This window comes from Stomoxys calcitrans, chromosome 1 (genome assembly GCF_963082655.1).
Source record: "Stomoxys calcitrans chromosome 1, idStoCalc2.1, whole genome shotgun sequence".
Classification (NCBI taxonomy): domain Eukaryota; kingdom Metazoa; phylum Arthropoda; class Insecta; order Diptera; family Muscidae; genus Stomoxys; species Stomoxys calcitrans.
This window is the reverse complement of record NC_081552.1, coordinates 159,400,812-159,419,837: the sequence shown is the minus strand read 5'-3', so window position 1 is coordinate 159,419,837 and position 19,026 is coordinate 159,400,812. Positions and strand designations below refer to the sequence as shown.

The 19,026-nt window shown below is 37.0% G+C and overlaps 1 protein-coding gene across 6 annotated transcripts in view; it reads right to left on the bottom strand.

Moving 5' to 3' along the window:
- Window positions 1-19,026, bottom strand: part of LOC106092025 (nocturnin) — a 140,325-nt gene that overhangs the window by 11,359 nt on the left and 109,940 nt on the right. For 3 of the 6 annotated variants that reach the window (XM_013258769.2, XM_013258768.2, XM_013258764.2), the window contains 2 exons: window positions 7,130-7,362; window positions 2,746-2,811 (listed from right to left, as the gene is read on the bottom strand). In XM_013258769.2, coding sequence (XP_013114223.1) covers window positions 2,746-2,811; window positions 7,130-7,362 — 299 coding nt within the window. Of the gene's footprint in view, window positions 1-2,745; window positions 2,812-7,129; window positions 7,363-7,631; window positions 7,734-16,715; window positions 17,056-19,026 lie in introns of those variants that run through there. The other 3 variants (XM_013258765.2, XM_013258766.2, XM_013258767.2) reach the window with 3 other exon arrangements.

The window sequence follows — 19,026 nt, the reverse complement described above, 5'->3', positions numbered from 1 at the left end:
CTCCCATCCTATGGTGGAGGATATAAAAATGGAGCAATACACGCTTCAACAAAGCATTGGAATGTTTAAAATTCACTGGGGCTCGGAAAACCCAAGAGCTGGTGTTGAGAAGCTTCTCAATGAGTGACAGTTTGGTGTAGTATTTGGTTCAGTGAGGGAGGTCTTTAGACCAAATGAGGTTGGATCAACAGTAGCAGTGAATGGATTTCGCTATCGAGAGATGATTATTAATTTTTTATGGTCGGAGTTGAACGTATTGATATGGACAAGGTGTGACTTACCTTACCTTGCGACTTCTTCCTTTGGGGCCACGTGCAAGATAAGGTGTACGCCAACAGCCCATCGTCGATTCAATACCCCACAGATAGAATTAATGAGGCTATGGAGGACATAGGGCTGCCATTTGCGATTTGGTAATGGAAAATTTCATGAAAATGATTTGATTCTGTAAGCGTGGTCGTAGTGGCCGTCTTATTTGTATTATAAAAAGCATTCCTTCCTCTCAGTTATGAAATAAACAATGGATCTTTTATCTAAAATCTTCCCACTTAATATAATGCTCATGGTCAATAAGCTCGACTCCACTTTGGAAAAAAATATTTACAGTCAAAACCGGTCGAAATTCAGATGGTAGGCATCATCTAGACACCAATTTTCAAATTCAAATTCAAATTTTGACTACTTATTAAAAATAGATTTCTACAATATCCTTTTCGATTTTCTTTTTTCGATTTTGGGAAGTTAACATTAAAATTGTGGATGCTATATTATTGGAGACGTCATATCACATTGAAAGTACTTCTTATTTTAATCTTTGAATAAACGAGGGATTAGAGAACAAAAACAATTATTAATCATCGAAAATTGCTTTATTGTTTTCAAAATATTTCCCCTTTAGGATCTATACATTTTTGCAAGCGTTTGAACCAATTGTCGAAGCACTTTTGCCACTATTAGTGAGAGATCTTCAAAACATGCATTTTAAACGCATCAACCGCTTCTTCATGTGTCGAAAAATGTTGTCCTCTCCTTTTATTTTTTTCGTACGGGTATAAAAAGAAGTCCTTGGGTGCCAAGTCAGGACTATTCGGCGGATGACTCATCAAATCGATGTTTTGAGTGCTCAAAAATTTTGTTGTTTGAGCCGATGTGTGAGAGTTCGCATGTCGTGACTGTTCTACGTTGTTCTAGTGATACGATTGCGACATGTCCAGTTTTTCCGAAAAAAAACAGGCGCTTGGAAGTGCTTCGTGTGCGAGCAACTTTTGCTGGATTTGGCTCATCTTGAAACACCCATACAGTCGACTGCTGTTCACTTTCGGGCTCATACGCGTAAAGCCACGATTCATCACCTGTCACGATGTCATAGACGTGTTTCGAAGCACCGCGATCGTTTTTTTGGAGCATTTCTTTCGACCAATCCACACGAGCTTTTTTTAAGCGATTGACATATTGTGTGGGATTTAATACGAACATTTTTTTTTGACGGTCAAATATTCAAGCAATATTGAATGTATGCTTGTCCCACCAATGCCTAAGGTTGTCTCAATCTCACGATAGGTCACATGACGATCTTACAATATCAGTTGGCATCGATAGTTTTTGGAACAACAACTGATTTTGGACGACTTTTACGAAATATATCTTGGAGTGAACTACAACCTCGGTTGCATTCACTATACCTTGATGGAGCTTCATCGTCAAAAATTATATTAAGTTCATCGATGCACTGTTGTTGAGTTAATTCACGCCGAAAGTTGTAAATAATACTCGCACGAAAATGTTTACGATTTAATTAAATTTTTTTGGGCGAGATGAATCTTTTAACAACACCAACAGCGCTCGTATGTCAAAACGTTTTGAGTACGCATAACCACAAAAATGTCAAGCTTTACGGTAGAGCTGTCAATTGGCAGATTGCAACACAAGGGTTGTCCAATCTCGAAATATAAAAGGCAAACCTCGTAATTCAATAAAATATAATAAAACAAGTACAAGGGCATTGAGTTCGGTCGGATCGCCACCATGGATTGAATTTGACACGGTCTACGAAGGACTTTATGGTAGATGTCATGGCCACTAGATTTCATAAACAAATACAACGTTTAAAAATTACAAGTCATAGCAAAAATTTACGTTCAAAATTTCAGCTAAATCAGGTGGTCATTGCGCCTTTTAGAGGTTGATAATTGCGCCATTTAGTGATCGAGCTTTATCAGGTTATGAACTGATTTAGACCATACTTGGTACAGTCAAAACACAGGAGCTCATTCAAAATTTCAGTCAAATCGCATTGCGCTTTCTAAAGTCTTGAGGCTCTCCGAAATCGGTTTACATGGCAGCTATTGGGTTGCCCAAAAAGTAATTGCGGATTTTTCATATAGTCGGCGTTGACAATTTTTTTCACAGTTTGTGACTCTGTAATTTCATTCTTTCTTCTGTCAGTTATCAGCTGTTACTTTTAGCTTGCTTTAGAAAAAAGTGTAAAAAAAGTATACTTGATTAAAGTTCATTCTAAGTTTTATTAAAAATCCATTTACTTTCTTTTAAAAAATCCGCAATTACTTTTTGGGCAACCCAATATATTAACACATGGTACGACAGCGCCAAACTTTGCTCCTTCAAAAGTTGGCTTGCTTTCAACAGACAGACGGACAGACATGGCTTAAAATGTCAAGAATAAATTGTATATACTTTGATGGGTCTTAATTTAATATTTGAATGTGTTTACGAACTATTACTTACTTTGAGACAGTAGATTCCATTGTAAAAGACGAATATGATTTGGGTCCGATATAGGCGCACTACAGACTGTAAAAAAGGAAGAAAAAGTGAAGAGAAAAATTATATAAATTATAAACTTTTCAATTTTGGTCTTAATGGCAAAACTATAACTGTTTTCAGCTCAGCTGATTTCTTTTAGAGAGAAAACAGCTGGTGTTAATAAATTGGCAAGAGTGAATGGTGATAGCTAATATAATTGTTTTTGGAAAATGTCATAGTATTTTCTAGCCAAAATAACGATGGAATGTTTGTCACAAAAGAGTGACAACGCATACCCCCCACGAAGTTTGATCATACACTTAACACTCCGGCGGGTGAGAAGGTCCTAGGGGACTTTTTTCGCGGTCTCTGGAGACCTTGTTCAATTGAAAAATTTAAAAAAATGCGTTTTTTTTTTTAAATTCCTTGTACTTCGGCAATGGATGACTCAACCGTCGGAGGGTTAAGCCAGTGATCGGCTTGTTGTGCGATCCAAATACTAAAAAAAGCCTCAAAGAAAATCTAAGTTAAGTATTCCGTGCTACTAACAAAGTCCCTAATTGTTCTCCATTGCACGCCCCTAAGTTGGTTGAAATATAGCATAATATCTGAACCTTAGTGCCTGAGTCCGATAGAAGCGAAAGCTGGGAAAGGCTCCAATGTCTTATCATTCTCCCCACATTCTCCAATACACGCTATAACTTATATACATATATATATGTCCTTTATTTACAATTGGAATATTTTATATACATTATAAAGAACAATAATAGTACAATGTTCAGCGTGAACACAGGGCATCTCCATCTAACTCTATCGTTGGCCAAAGTCTTGTGCGGCCCACCTCCACTGTACTTACTGGTTCCAGTCTGAGACATTTCTCACTATATCATCGTACGGTTGGCTTTGGATATGACCCAACCATGTAAATTTTCGCTTCTGAATTTTTACATGGGTAGTGTTTGTTGTTACTTGCAGTTTCTTATTTGAAATACGGTTTGGCCGGAAAACTCGAAGTATTTGTCGTAGACAGCGATTTATAAAAACTTGGATTTTGCGTGCAGTCGCTTGTGTCCCGTCATGATACCGAAAGCTATACTGATCTCCTTCTTACATTATTTCAGTATAAGTCTCATTTTCTCACGATCCAGATCGTCCCATAAAATTTTTGTCGTTCTACTTATCGTTTTACACAAAGTGTTACGTTCATCGCCTAAACCCTTAACTCGGACTGCCTCGCCCCGAAAGGCTCCGGATTTGCCAAGTTTACTGATGGCAGTCTTCTGGCATTCATGTCGAAATCGTCTGGACTGCCCTTACATGGCCCCTTACCTGCTATGTCGATGGGGATCGGGCCATAATCTGTTTTTTATGCTCCAAAACCGGCCGTTACCTCACGATCCTGGTTGTTTTAGCCCTGATGGCCAGTTTACCATCCGTAAATATGTTCACGATTGACATCCTAGCGTTAGCACCATACCACCTCGCGCATTCCGTGATCGCCCGGATGACCGCCTGGCAGGTCATTTTATGGTCAGGCAGTCGGGATCTAGATCCCTGGGTACTCAATGTAGACCCCCACGCCCACCATATCCTCTAGCTTAAATCCATCCCCGTATAATGAACTTTCAGATGGCAGTACCAGAGTTCCGTCAATACAAGAATGTGACTCAGGAAGCAGTGCCTCGAACTCGAACTCAATTGTCCTCTCTTGTATTCAATCGGAAACCTTTTCTTTATTATACCGAGATGGTATAACCCGCTCACATCCTTTATCCATTCTCCCTTCGTCTTCAGTGTCATAGCCGCAGTGGCCACCTCATACTTCATCTGTTTGTCTTTCAGCGGGATATCTGCAATGGGATATCTATGCCTAGATAATATATCCTCTAAACCTGTTGTATTGCGCTTATGATATACATTTTCTCCATCGCAGTCCAACAATATACAGAGGTGTAGGTTAGTATTGGTCCAACCACGGCTCTATATAACCAGTGGACAATCTCGCCTTCAGGCCCCACTTAGAGCCTACTTGGTGCCCAAAATCCGTGACCCGTCATGGTACGCTCCCGAATGTGACACTTTAAGTTCAGTTTCCGACCCAAGTACTTGAGCTTGTCAAATACAGGGTGGCTGATGAATATTGCTACAATGATGAATATTGCTACATTTTTTTTTCGGTGTATGGAATACATTTTTCTTTTATTCATGTTAAATTAAATTATTAAATTAATTATTAAATTATTATTAATTAAATTAATTAATTAATTAATTAAATTAATTATTAAATTATTATTATTAAATAGAAAAAAAGTTATTACATTTTTTTTTGGTAGCGGCTTTCATCAGCCACCCTGTATGTTGATAAAATTGGATTACATTCGTCTTTCTCGTGAACACGCATGAATGATTTAATATACCCCCATTCTATGGTGAAGGGCATAAACATTTCGGTCAAATAACATGGAGAAGCACTCTACCTACAAAATTCCTCAAAATTGAAATGATGAAATGATAAGGACAATATGGATATCAAATATATATGAGCTATGTAAAGTTATTGACCGATATGGAAAAGCACCACCTACAACATTTAAGGCAAATCGAGTAATTATTGTGCCCTCCAGGTGCTCAGGAAGTCAAATTGGGAGATCGGTTTATATCAAATTATATCGGCAGCTATATCAAATTATAAGCCGATTTGAACCAAATTTAGCACAATTGTTGGATGTGATACCAAATACACCGCGTGCAAAATTTGAGACAACTCGGATAAGAATTGCGCCCTCTAGTAACTCAAGAAGCCAAGATCATTTTATGGTGGAGAGTATAAAAAGTAAAATAATGTCGTCTCTCTCAAATAAAACTGGGAGCGTTAGTCTTTTTTTTTGTCCTTATTTTACTTTACTTTTATTGGTGATGACAGAACATTTGTTCCACTAGCCGAACGTAGAAAAGCGTTCCAAGCGCCTCGATCTTCTACGCTCATTTTAAAATATCTGACACCAAGTTTCGAGGTGTCTCCCACCATTTGATCTTCCTATCGGGCTTTTGGTCTTCCCGGTTTGCGTGTGCCGCCTTGTTTGCCTTCAAAAGACTTCTCTGCTGAAGCTTCATCATCCATTCTGACTGTCTCAAAGTTGTGGTTCTCAACTTTCTCCATTTTCTTTATCTGCTCGGTTGTACAAGGCTTTTTGGGAGTGGAGGCCATCCATTTCGTCTTATCTCCATTTACTGCCAAACCCATTTTCACTGACTCTCTTTCGATTCTTTCAAAGGCTGCAGTTACTACTTCCGGTGACCGACCTATGATATCGATGTCGTCGGCATAGGCAAGTAGCATGTGTTCTCCTGTGATTAGTGTGACATATCTATTCACATCCAAATACCTTTGAATGTAAAGGGGTATCGAAAGCTGCTTTGTAGTCAACAAAGAGGTGGTAGGTGTTGATTTGTCCTTCTCGGGTCTTTCCAGGATTTGGCGCAGTGTGAATATCTGGTCCAGGATGGATTTACCAGGTCTAAAGGGCCCAATTATCTCTTTGACTTTAGGTTTTAATCTTTCACACAGTACGCTCGAGAGTGTCTTGTATGCGATGGGGAGGAGACTTATTCCTCTGTAGTTGGCACATTCCGTCTTGTCTCCTTTCTTGTGTACGAGACATAGTATGCTGAGGTTCCAATTATCATTATTATATGAGAATGCAGTATTTTTGTGGACTCCCCTTGTTAAATAGCAAGGAGTATGAAAAGTGTATGCAATGTCTTCCGCGTAGCAACTTTTACTTCCGAAGTTTCCCGCTGGATATCCGAGCTTTTTCGTACTTACAAGACGTACTAAATAAGACTGATGTTGAAACCAGTAAGGAAATTCAAAGTCGGGCAGAGACGACTATATTATACCCTACGCCACCAAGTCTGCCTACTACTATTAAGCAAATGCGAGAGTAGTAAAATTTTATAACGATCCCAATAAAATATGGCTACTATTGCCATATAAGTGCATGTCAGTTGAAAGACATTTATGGAAGCTATATCTAAACCTAGACCTATCTTATTGAAATAAACGTCAAAGTCAAATCAAGCACCTCGTGCAAAATTTTGGAAAAATCGGGCTTGAATTGTAGCTGCTACTAGCCCATATCGGATGAAAGATATATATGGGAGAAATATCTAAAACTGGACCGATTTTGATGAATTTTGTGGACAAGTTGAGGCGTTAAATCAACACCTCGTGCAAAATTTAATAATAATTTACGGGTTTGAATTTGGACTATTATGTACATTATCAAAAAAAAAAAAAATTATATTTGCCAAAAATTAATCTATAGTGCAGTCAGTATGAAACTTTATGAAAAATACCTACCCCTCGATACTGAATTTAATTTCAAACAACGCAGTCCATCTGTCAAATCCTGCGAAATTACTGAGTTCATTGGCTTTAGGAAGTAACGGCTCAACAGAGGCGGCTGACTTTCTCCACGTAATTGTTTAACGTGCTGCAATAACTCTGGCGTGCTGAGACCTTTGGGTATATCCAATCCATCGTCCTGTGAATCAGTGTTGTTGATTTTAGGCGCCGAATTGAATGATCCCATTCTGAAATGTTGGAAAAAACAAAAATCTCACATAAGTATTGTCGTTAAGCAAAAAATGAAAAATATTTAACAAAATTTAGTAATGCAACATGAACGATTTTGGGGATTGACCCCAATATATTAGAGGGATTCTAAAAAGCTCAATGTTTTACCAATATCAAGCATTTGGTAAAACAAAAACAAATTTTAAAGTTAGCCACAATACAAAAATGACGATCAATATCAGATCAACAACTCAACGCAACTCTCACACAATTTAAAAGTACTCACGGCGGTGGAGCTTTAAACAAAAGCTTTCGTATGTACAGTGTTATCAAGAACAGAGTGTGACTGTGACGTACTGAGACTAAACTTGGGCTAGGCGACATTTCACTGAAAGTACACACAATTTTTTGTAAGATTACTCAGTTAGCGCTATCAACGAACTGTTGGTGTCGGTCGAATTCGCCCAACTATGTATGGATTAATTGATAATAAAATAAATTCAAATCGATTATCAGCATTAAAACTATTTAAAAGGCTATAAACATTGGCGCTATTAACACATTCTAAATCACGTTTTCCAATAAATTTTTTATTTTTTTATATTGCAAACATACCAACAGTTATTCCTGTTATTTAATTTCAAGCATAGTGGAAAAATCTGATATTTGAACCAAAAACATTGCTAATTGATTGATAATATACAATATGTCAGTTAATTCATCGAAAAGACAATGGGTATGTTTTAGTACAGAAGGTTTTTCTGTATTACCAAACTGATGTATTGAAGTGGAAAGTTGTTGATTATTAAGCATTACAAGAAGCCATTTGAACTGGAAACTGAACTAAAGAAATGTAAACTTGTTGTGTAAAAAAGGTCATGAATATGTATCAACAGGCAAAAGGGCAGGAATATATAACAAGCAATTGAATACAGTGGGTTACAACTTGTCTCCTTTCAACTTCAAATAACTTTGACTTTGAAACTAAAAGGAGTAAAAGCTAAATTTTGATACCAAATGAAGAAGTAATGAAAGTATAACCATAGACAAAGACGCATAACAATATGTTCAAAAAAGCTTCAACAGATGGGAAAAATTTTAAACTCTAAGCATTTATATGTGAGTGTGCAACGAACCCGGGCGACATTGAACTAAGAACTTTAGAGTTATTTCATTAACATTTCCAGTGTCAGAGTCTATAGATTTCCTTTGTCTATAGCATAACTAAATAATTCAACTTCACATATTTTCTCTTTTTTTTTGCTTAGAATTAAGCTATGTTAAGTTCAAATAATTTTTAATTTATTCTATTAAGCTTTTGGTTCTCAACGGCTACGGTTTGGAATGGAATAAATCAGCTTTATCGTTTAATTTCCCTTTAAATTCCAAAGCAGATCATAATGCCGAGTCATAAGGGAAGTGTTTAAAAATGGATGGAACGCTTCAAGTTTAATTATGTATCTAATATCAAAATAATTACGAATAAATTCTGAAAAAGCTTGGGTTACCAGCTGAAATCTGCTAACAATTGGTAAAATTTTGGGTTTGTATTACAACCATTTTACACTGGCGGTTCCCTTTATAAAATCGCCAGATGTGAGCCATTAATCTGGATTTAACCGTCGGTATAAAGTGTTTATAAAATTACAACATTAATTTGAATTTCGCTTCCTTTCGGGTATGCATAATCTATTTTAAAATTTGAAGGAATATATAAAATGATGTTAAATTTTTTAAAAGAAAGTAAATGCATTTTTAATAAAACTTGGAATGAACTTTAATCAAATATACCTTTTTTACACTTTTTTCTTAAGCAAGCTAAAAGTAACAGCTGATAACTGACAGAAGAAAGAATGCAATTACAGAGTCACAGGCTGTAAAAAAATTTGTCAAAGCCGACTATATGAAAAATCCGCAATTACTTTTTGGGCAACCCAATATTTATAAATCCTCGTTTTCTTTAGTTTTTGTTTGTCAGGTTTTTTCTTAGATTATTTCTTAATAAAGAAAAATCAGTATAAACAACCAGAAAAAAGGTTTTATCAATCGAGTTCTTTGCTCGTTACCTCTTTTTAGGCAAACAAAGGATAATGGATAAGAATTGCTTTGCTATTGAAGCTATATGAAGTTATGGCCCGATTCGGACTATAATTGAATTGAATGTTGGATACCATAGAATATGAACTGCGCCCTTTAGGGGCTCAAGAAGTAAAATCGGGAGATCGGTTTATATGGGAGCTATATCAGGCTATAGACCATTTAAGACAATATTTAACACGTATGTTGAAGGTCATGAGAGAAGCCGTTGTACAAAATTTCAGCGAAATTGGAGAAGAATTGCTCCTTCTTGAAGCTTAGGATGTTTAATCGGGCGATCGGTTTATATGGGAGCTACATCAGGTTACGAACCGATAAAAAACACACTTGGCATAGTAGTTGCGAAACAAAACACAACACTTTACTCAAAATTTCAGCCAAATCGTATACATTAGGCTGAAATGGCAGCTATATCAGGTTATGCACCGATTTAAAGACAGTTGTTGGAAGTCGTAACTCCTGCCAAATTTCAGCCAAATCGAATAAGAATTGGGCAATTTAGTGGCTCATAAAGTCCAGATCCGAGTTCGGTTTGTATGGCAGCTATATCAAAACATAGACCGATATGGGCCATTTACAATCACAACCGACCTACACTAATAAGAAGAATTTGTTCAAAGTTCCAAACGCCTAGCTTTACTCCTTCTAAAGTTAGCGTGCTATCGACACACAGACGGAGGAGCGGACGGACGGACTTGGCGAGATCGATTAAAAATTTCATGACGATCAAGAATATATATGTAGGGTGATTTTTAGCTATTATCTTTTGGCTACACTTGTTTAAACAGCTCACGCACGTTTTGTGATTTGTTTCACTGCCAAAGCCCTTCAGTTTGGTCTATAATTTAACCATGAATAGTCTTACAAACGAACAACGATTGCAAATTATTAAGTTTTATCATCAAAATGCGTGCTCTGTTAAGAAAGTTCATCGCGCGCTTCTTGCGTTGAGCGACAAAGCTCATTTTCGGCTCAATGGGACATAAAAAAGCAGGATTGTCAATTTTTTGATATCAGAAAATCCGCTGTCTACTGATATTAAAATAAAATTTTGTACCTTTAAAGTAGTCCATTCAAAATGTTTTAACTTCTAAACAACAATTAAAGCATTTGCTACATGTTAATCAGCAGATTTTTATACCCACCACCGAATATTCATTTTGTCATTCCATTTGCAACACGTCGAAATATCCATTTCCGACCCTATAAGGATACATATTCTTGATCAGCGTAAAAATCTAAAACGATCTAGACATGTCCGTCCGTCTGTCCGTCTGTCTGTTGAAATCACGCTACAGTCATTAAAAAGAGAGATATTGAGCAGAAACTTTGCACAGATTCTTTATTCGTCCATAAGCAGGATAATTTCGAAGACAGGCTATATCGGACTATATCTTGATAGACTCACGAAAGACGCATTTATTATCCGATTTTCCAAAATTTGAGACAGTGAGTTGCGTTAGGCTTTTCGAAATTTTTCTGCAACTTGGCCTATAGACCGATATCTCAATTCAAAGTCTCGGACCCATAAAAGGCGCATTTATAATATGATTTCACTGAAATTTGACACAGTGATTTATGTTAGGCTTTTCGACATCCGTGTGGTATATGGTTCAGATCGGTTTAATTTTAGATATAGCTACTAAAAAGACCAATATTTTGTTACACAATTGAACAGACTAATACTTTTTAGTATTTGGTTTAAATCGGAATATATTTCGATATAGCTGAGGAAACTTCCATGTGAGCATCAAAATTCCATTTATTGAAGCAGACAACAAAGTACAACATCTTCTACCTCTTATTTAATGTTCTCTTTTTTTAATGGATTAAAAATGTACTTAATATTGGGGAGAATATTTAGCAGAAATTAAAAAAAAAAACAAGTAAAAGCGTGCTAAGTTCGGCCGGGCCGAATCTTATATACCCACCACCATGGATCGCATTTGTCGAGTTCTTTTCCCGGCATCTCTTCTTAGGCAAAACAGGATATAAAAAAAGATTTGCTCTGCTATTAGAGCGATATCAAGATTGGTCCGGTTTGGACCACAATTAAATTATATGTTGGAGACCTGTGTAAAATGTCAGCCAATTCGTATAAGAATTGCGCCCTTTGGGGGCTCAAGAAGTAAAATAGAGATATCGATTTATATGGGAGCTGTATCGGGCTATAAACCGATTCAGACCATAATAAATACGTACGTTGATGGTCATGAGAGAATCCGTCGTACAAAATTTCAGGCAAATCGGATAATAATTGCGACCTCTTGAGGCTCAAGAAGTCAAGATCCCAAATCGGTTTATATGACAGCTATATCAGGTTATGAACCGATTTGAACCATACTTGGCACAGTTGTTGGATATCATAACAAAACACGTCGTACCAAAATTCATTCAAATCGGATAAGAATTGCGCCCTCTAGAAGCTCAAGAAGTCAAGACCCAAGATCGGTTTATATGACAGCTATATCAGGTTATAGATCGATTTGAACCATACTTGTCACAGTTGTTGGATATCATGACAAAACACGTCTTGCAAAATTTCATTCAAATCGGATAAGAATTGCGCACTCTAGAGGCTCAAGAAGTCAAGACCCAAGATCGGTTTATATGGCAGCTATATCAGGTTATGAACCGATTTGAACCATACTTGGCACAGTTGTTGGACTTAATAACAAAACACGTCGTGCAAAATTTCATTCCAATCGGATAAGAATTGCGCACTCTAGAGGCTCAAGAAGTCAAGACCCAAGATCGGTTTATATGACAGCTATATCAGGTTATGCACCGATTTAAACCATACTTGGCACAGCTGTTGGATATCATAACAAAACAAGTCGTGCAAAATTTCATTCCAATCGGATATGAATTGCGCACTCAAGAGGCTCAAGAAGTCAAGACCAAAGATCGGTTTTTATGGCAGCTATATCAAAACATGGACCGATATGGCCCATTTACAATACCAACCGACCTACACTAATAAGAAGTATGTGTGCAAAATTTCAAGCGGCTAGCTTTACTCCTTCGGAAGTTAGCGTGCTTTCGACAGACAGACGGACGGACATGGCTAGATCGACATAAAATGTCGCAACGATCGAGAATATATATACTTTATGGGGTCTCAGACGAATATTTCGAGTAGTTACAAACAGAATGACGAAATTAGTATACCCCCATCCTATGGTGGAGGGTATAAAAATAAAATCAAGTAAAAACGTTCCCCGAACTTTGGGAACCACCATGGACTCTTCTTAAAGTTTACACAAAATGAGCTTAGTTGAAGGGCACAGTTGTACTTTACAGCCAAATCAGGCAAAAATTAAAGCTTCTAGGGGCCGTAGTACACTACATGGAAGATCGGCTTATAGACCGGTGTGGACAATACTTACCATGGTTGTTGGAAGTCATAACAAAATACTACGTGCTATTCAACCAAATCGGATAGCGGCTTTCAGGGGGTGAAGATGTCAACTCGGGAGATCGGCTTATATGAGAGCTATATGGGGTTATGTACCAATTTGGATCGTACGTAGCACGGCTGTTGAAAACCGTAACAGAACACTTTGTAAAAAATTTCAGCCCAATCAGAACAATCGCTGTTTCAAAGGGCTTACGCAGTCAAGTCGAAGGACCACGCGAAAATGATGTAAGCGACAAAATTCAAATTCCACATGAGACTGTTTTTATTGCATAACTTTTGAAATATTCTTGATTGACCATTAATATTTGATATTGGGCAAGTATACGCCCATATTTGTGAAAATAAAAAATAATGTTTTTAATATTTACTGTATAACGGGGTTTTCTGTCACTTACAACATTTTTTGCGGTTACGCGAGAAGGCTTGTTCTCAACAAAATGGCGGTTACTTCATCATATAACATTAAAGAACAGATCACATTTTTGAATTTTGAGGCCTAGCTACAGAACACACACAAATTGGTTGAAATCGGTTCGGATATATATGTTCGTCCGATTGGGACTAATATTGCAATAATTTGGATATTTGTCAGCTGATCATCACGAAATTTCCCAATTTTAAAGAAATTGTTTTAAATTTAGATATAGCTCCCATATATGCATATATGTGGACCAATTTTCGCTTCTAGAGCCTTTGCAAGCGCATTTATCAATCGATATTCAACAAATTTTGCAATATATATATCGTCCGCACAAATTCTTTTTTTTTGTCCATAAACAGGTTAAGTTCAAAGATGGACTATATCGGACTAAATTTTGATATAGCCCATATAGACCAATCCGCCGATTTAAGCTCTTAGGTCCATGAAAGGCGCATTTATTATCCGATTTAGCCATAATTTAGGACATTGAGTTGTGTTAGGCCCTTCGAAATACTTCTTCAATTTGGTCCAGATCGGTCCAGATTTGGATATAGCGCTATATAGACCGATCTCTCGATTTATGGTTTTGGACCCATAAAATGCGCTTTTATTGTCCGATGTCGCCGAATTTTGGGACAGTGTATTAGGGCCTTCGACATCCCTCTTCAATTTGGCAGATCGGTCCAGATTTGGATACAGCTGCCATATAGACCGGTCTCTCGATTTAAAGTCTTGGCCCCTAAAAGCCGCATTTATAATTCAATTTCGCTGAAATTTGACACAGTGACTTATGTTAGGCTTTTCGACATCCGTATCGTATGTGGTTCAGATCGGTCTATATTTGGATATAACTACCAAAAAAACAATATTTTGTTCTGTAAAATTGTACAATGACTTGTACTTATTGGACCACTCAATGTCCGTGCCGAATTTGGTCCAAATCGGACCATATTTCGATATAGCTGCTATGGGGGCAGTAAATTATGAATTTTTCACCGTATTATGACGAAAGGTGGTTTGCAAATATAACCGAGTTGGTGGGTATACAAAGATCGGCCCGGCCGCCTCTTTACTCGTTTCATTAACACACTATCTCTGACATATTTCATCTAGGTTAGGTTACAGTGGATGTCTCACTTAGACAATTTTAAGTCAATTGTGATACCACAGTAGTGTCAGACAAAGGCCTCTGATTGGAATTGAACAACCGACCTTCACACTGGTAGCCCAAGCGCGCTACCAACTCGGCTACCTTGGCTGAACCTAGATCGGCTCAGATTTAGATAGTGCTTTCATATATATGCACCCTTCCGAATACATCCGCCAAAGTCCATCAAAATTGATGCATATTTAGATGAAGCCATCATATAATGATATGGCCTAATATGAACTTATAGTGTAGGTGTAAGTTAATATTTTCGTTACTATTCCATACATTCCCATTTTTTACATTTACAAATTTATAGTCAAATTATTCCATGCTATGTTAATGTGCAATTTTGATGCAAGCGACATATCGCGGTCCCGCAAATATGTTAACAAACCTTAAAAATCTTTTCGCCCGTATTTCATAACAGTACATGGTGCAGCTCCCACATTTGAAGAGGGGACGTTATTCGATATCCTCTGTTGATATCGATAAAAAACGAGCATCGAAAAAATGTCGCTTACATCATTTTCGCGAGAAGGGCTCAATATCGAAGCTATACCAAATCTTAACTGATGTGGAGATTTGCAATCTCCGCTGACCTACATCAAAAAAAGTATTTGTGAAAAATGACGAGAGGCAAGTTTAAGGCGTCTGACAGCTATCGTGTTTTCCGCAGACGGGCATGGGTATATCGACGTAGAATGTCAAGACTGTGAAAAATTTATCTGGATAGTTCAACGGTAGGAACTAGAAGGCATCTTCCTTCTTTTATTCCTGTGGTATCACAATGGACGAACACGTCTAAGTGAGCCTGACGGCAGACTGCCACTTGAACCTAACCTAACCTACAACAACTAAAAGCGTTCTAAGTTCTAAGAATCTTGGAAACCCACCACCATGGATTCTGCTAAAAATGTATACAAAATAAATTTAGTTGAAGGGCATATGTAATTTTATTCTACATAACAAACTTCTGTCAAGCCAGCAAAAATTAAAGATTCTAAAAAATGAACAAAGATGATCGCGAGACCGGTTGGAAGTCATAACAGAACACCACATGTATAAATTCACCCACATCGGATGACAAATTGCGGCTTGTTGCGGTTTATACGGGAGCTATATCAGGTTATAGATTAAAACCATACTTGGCACAGTTGTTGAAAGTCATAACAGAACACTATCTGCAAAATTGTAACTTAATGGGAAAAAAATTGCGGCTTCCAGGTGGTCAAGAAGTCAAAACGGGAGATTGGTTTATATGGGAGCTATATTCAATTCTGAATCGATATGGGCACTTGCAATCCCCAACGACCTACGTCAATATTAGGTATATGTGCAAAATTTCGACTCAAAACGTCGAGACGATCAAGAATATATATACTTTAAGGGGTCTTAGACGGATATTTCGAGGTGTTACAAACGAAATGACTAGGTGGGTATAAAAAAAAACTTGTCAGGAGATTATATCACACCATTATGTGACGCTCAAGCCAGATACCCAGAAATAAAACTCTGAAATAATATTGCACAAGAATGTTTAGAGATCGGAAAAAGTCAGCAGTTAGTGAATGAAAATGTTATTTTTATGAACACAGGATGTTTGATTAATAATGGTCCTATCTTTACAATATTGGGCAAGGATATTAAGTGGTCTAACACATTGCTCTAAATTTTGGCGAAATCGGGTTATGTGCTTAAATTGGGAGATCAATTCATATGGCAGGTGATTCTTTAATAAATCTCAAGCTTTTAATATTTCATATGAAATAAAAATACAAATAAAACCTAGACGTTTCCCAAAAAAATACTCCACATCCGTAGTATAAAATTGCCATGTGCAGAATTTCTCCACATTAGTGACACAATCTCAGCTCATTTATTCCCAAATAGCTTAAATCCCTTAAGGCCAAAACAGAATAAGCGCGTTGTGTTTTATTTTTAAGCGTCGCGATGAAAAATGCAGCTCTGCAAACAAATCCCACAAAGCACATCGCGTTCATTCTGTTTTGGCCTTTAATCAAGAATTAAACAATACGAACATATTCCCTATCCTATATAAGGAATATTTTGTGAAATAATTTAAATGCGTTTATATTGCTAAGACCTTAGAAACACTTGAGATCTGTTAAGCAAGCAAAGTCTAAAAAATATTTGAGTATTCACAATATTTGTATTAGAGTCTCTTTTCATTGTGATCATAACAACATTGCGGAAAGCAGAAATCAAAAAACACTCACAATAAAGATGCAACGTTTTTAACTCCCTTCTTCAATGGATTTACCTTGTCAGCATCACTCGCTGCAGATAGCCTTTGCGGTCATTCTTACAGGGAGGCTTAGTTGTGCGCGGTATTTCAAATGTTGGCTCCATCCTTCCGTCAATGAAGAGATTTACACTCAACTTTGATAGATTTATTAGCTTTTTTAGGAAATGCGCAAAGAACTTTTGATTTATGTTCGGGCTCACTTTTACTTTTGTTTTGAGATGCCGCAAATTATTAGCAATGAAGAAAACTGTTTTTATTCTGTAAATATTTGTTTATCGATGAAGCTCAACTCAATATTGGTTTGGATTTTTAGCGAAGCAACGAATGAGTGAACCGTTCTTGAAAGAGGTTCGGGTAGAACTGATGTTGCTCGAGTGATGAAAATATTAGAACGGGAACTGGTAGAAACAGATTTGGTTTGGAGTTTCGGATTTATTTTCTGCTTCGTTTGCGTCTCGTTGATCATAAATGCCCTACCTGGCAACTTGAGGTTCTATTGAGTAAGTTACTTAGTTCGAAACATTTAAGAGAAATGACACCTATTGTTCGATTTAGAGAAATAATGGCATATGAGCTTTAGTTTGAATGGAAAATAATCACTACCAATAGGGTATACTTCTGGATAAAGCTTCCGGTTTTTATTATCAACTAGTTAGTATGTGCTTAATTTAGCAAGTCAAATCTTGGAAACGAAACACCTTGGGCTGTACTGTAAATGTACACAAATTAACTTGGTTGAAGTTCACTTGTGTACTTAACGTACTAAATTTCTTCCAAATCAGCCAAAAATTACAGCATCTTGAGGCCGTAAAAAACTAATCAGGAGGTCGGTTTATATGGGAGCTATAACAGCCATAACAGGATCGATTTGGGCCATACTTACCACTGATGTTAGAACACTTAACAGAATACTACGTGCAAAATTTCAACCAAATTGCACAATTTCGGCTTCCAGGGGCTTAAGTTGTCATATCTGGCGAACGATTTATATGGAGGTTGTAAAACCGATTTGAAGCACACTTGGCATTGGTGAGGCAAGTCGTAACAGAACACCACGTGCCACACTTCTGCCAAATCGGATAACCATTGCGACTTTCACGGCTTCTGTTCATATGGGAACTATCTCAGGTTATAGACCGATACCTATCTCGAATGTAGGAAGTTATGAAAAAACACTACATATAAATTTTACTGTAGTCTGATAAAATTTTTTTAGGAGTTCACGAAGTCACGTCGAACTACATACAAATCTGAATCGAAAGCACAAGAAATCAAAAAATTGGATGGTTAGCACAATATCTGTGAGATGAAATGGTGTTTCAATGAAAATTGTATTACATATGAGCCCAAGAAGGACCTCCAAATTTCTCATCAAACTGAGGTGAATTTACAATTCAATGAAAATGTAAGATGACTTAAATTTGGAATTAATGGAGTGGCCAAAAAGATGGTTGACATCCATTGGGGCTTACATCATGCAATGGGGTTTTTTTCTTAACTTAAATTGGATAATGCCTACTCTATGAACGTAGCGTACACTGCACATCACAAAACCGACCCTAACAATTTTTCAACATTTGTGTCGACAACAACGAAGTCTGTATATTGTCTTTTTCGTTTGTTGTCAAATCTTCAAACTCACGTGTGATTGGCTTTGTCAGCTTCGAAATGTACGATATGTACAACGAAAGTGAAACACACTCATCAGATAAAAAACAAAAGCGGCTAAAAATTAAATATGTAACAATTATTCTGAAAGCTTTCAAAGTGAAATACACTGTGAAAGAAAGGTGCTGACATCTTTCCGAGAAGAATGGTATTGTTTTCGTTGAAATGTTTTTCAGTGCTTCCATTCAGAGTACACAGAGAAGCATAATCGAATATTCGATCGATACATTTCCTTTGTAGAAATGCCATTGAAACTATTCTATTTTTACATAATCTATTGCGTTTGGGCGCATATTTTATACTTCAGAATCTACGTGTTAAGTTTTCGCAGCAAGTATGAGCTGTTGGGAAGTAACCTTTCTTTAATTACTCCGCGGCAAAGAGTGGCCCAGAATCAAGATTAAGTACGAAAACACTTTAAGCTCTACGCTTGTGTAAGAGTATAAGGATGAACTGCGGCAAACGGTGGGCCAGAATCAAGTTTCAGTACGAAGAAATTTTAAGCTCTACGCTTGTAACACTTTGTAAGAATGAACTTGCTAAGTTAGATTGTTACAATTATAGAAAAATGGCAAACACGGTGTGCTGACTGTTAGTAGTTAACTTTGTTGCTATTACAGCAGTAGTTCTGCTATTGCAGCGGTAGAGGTTTGAGCAT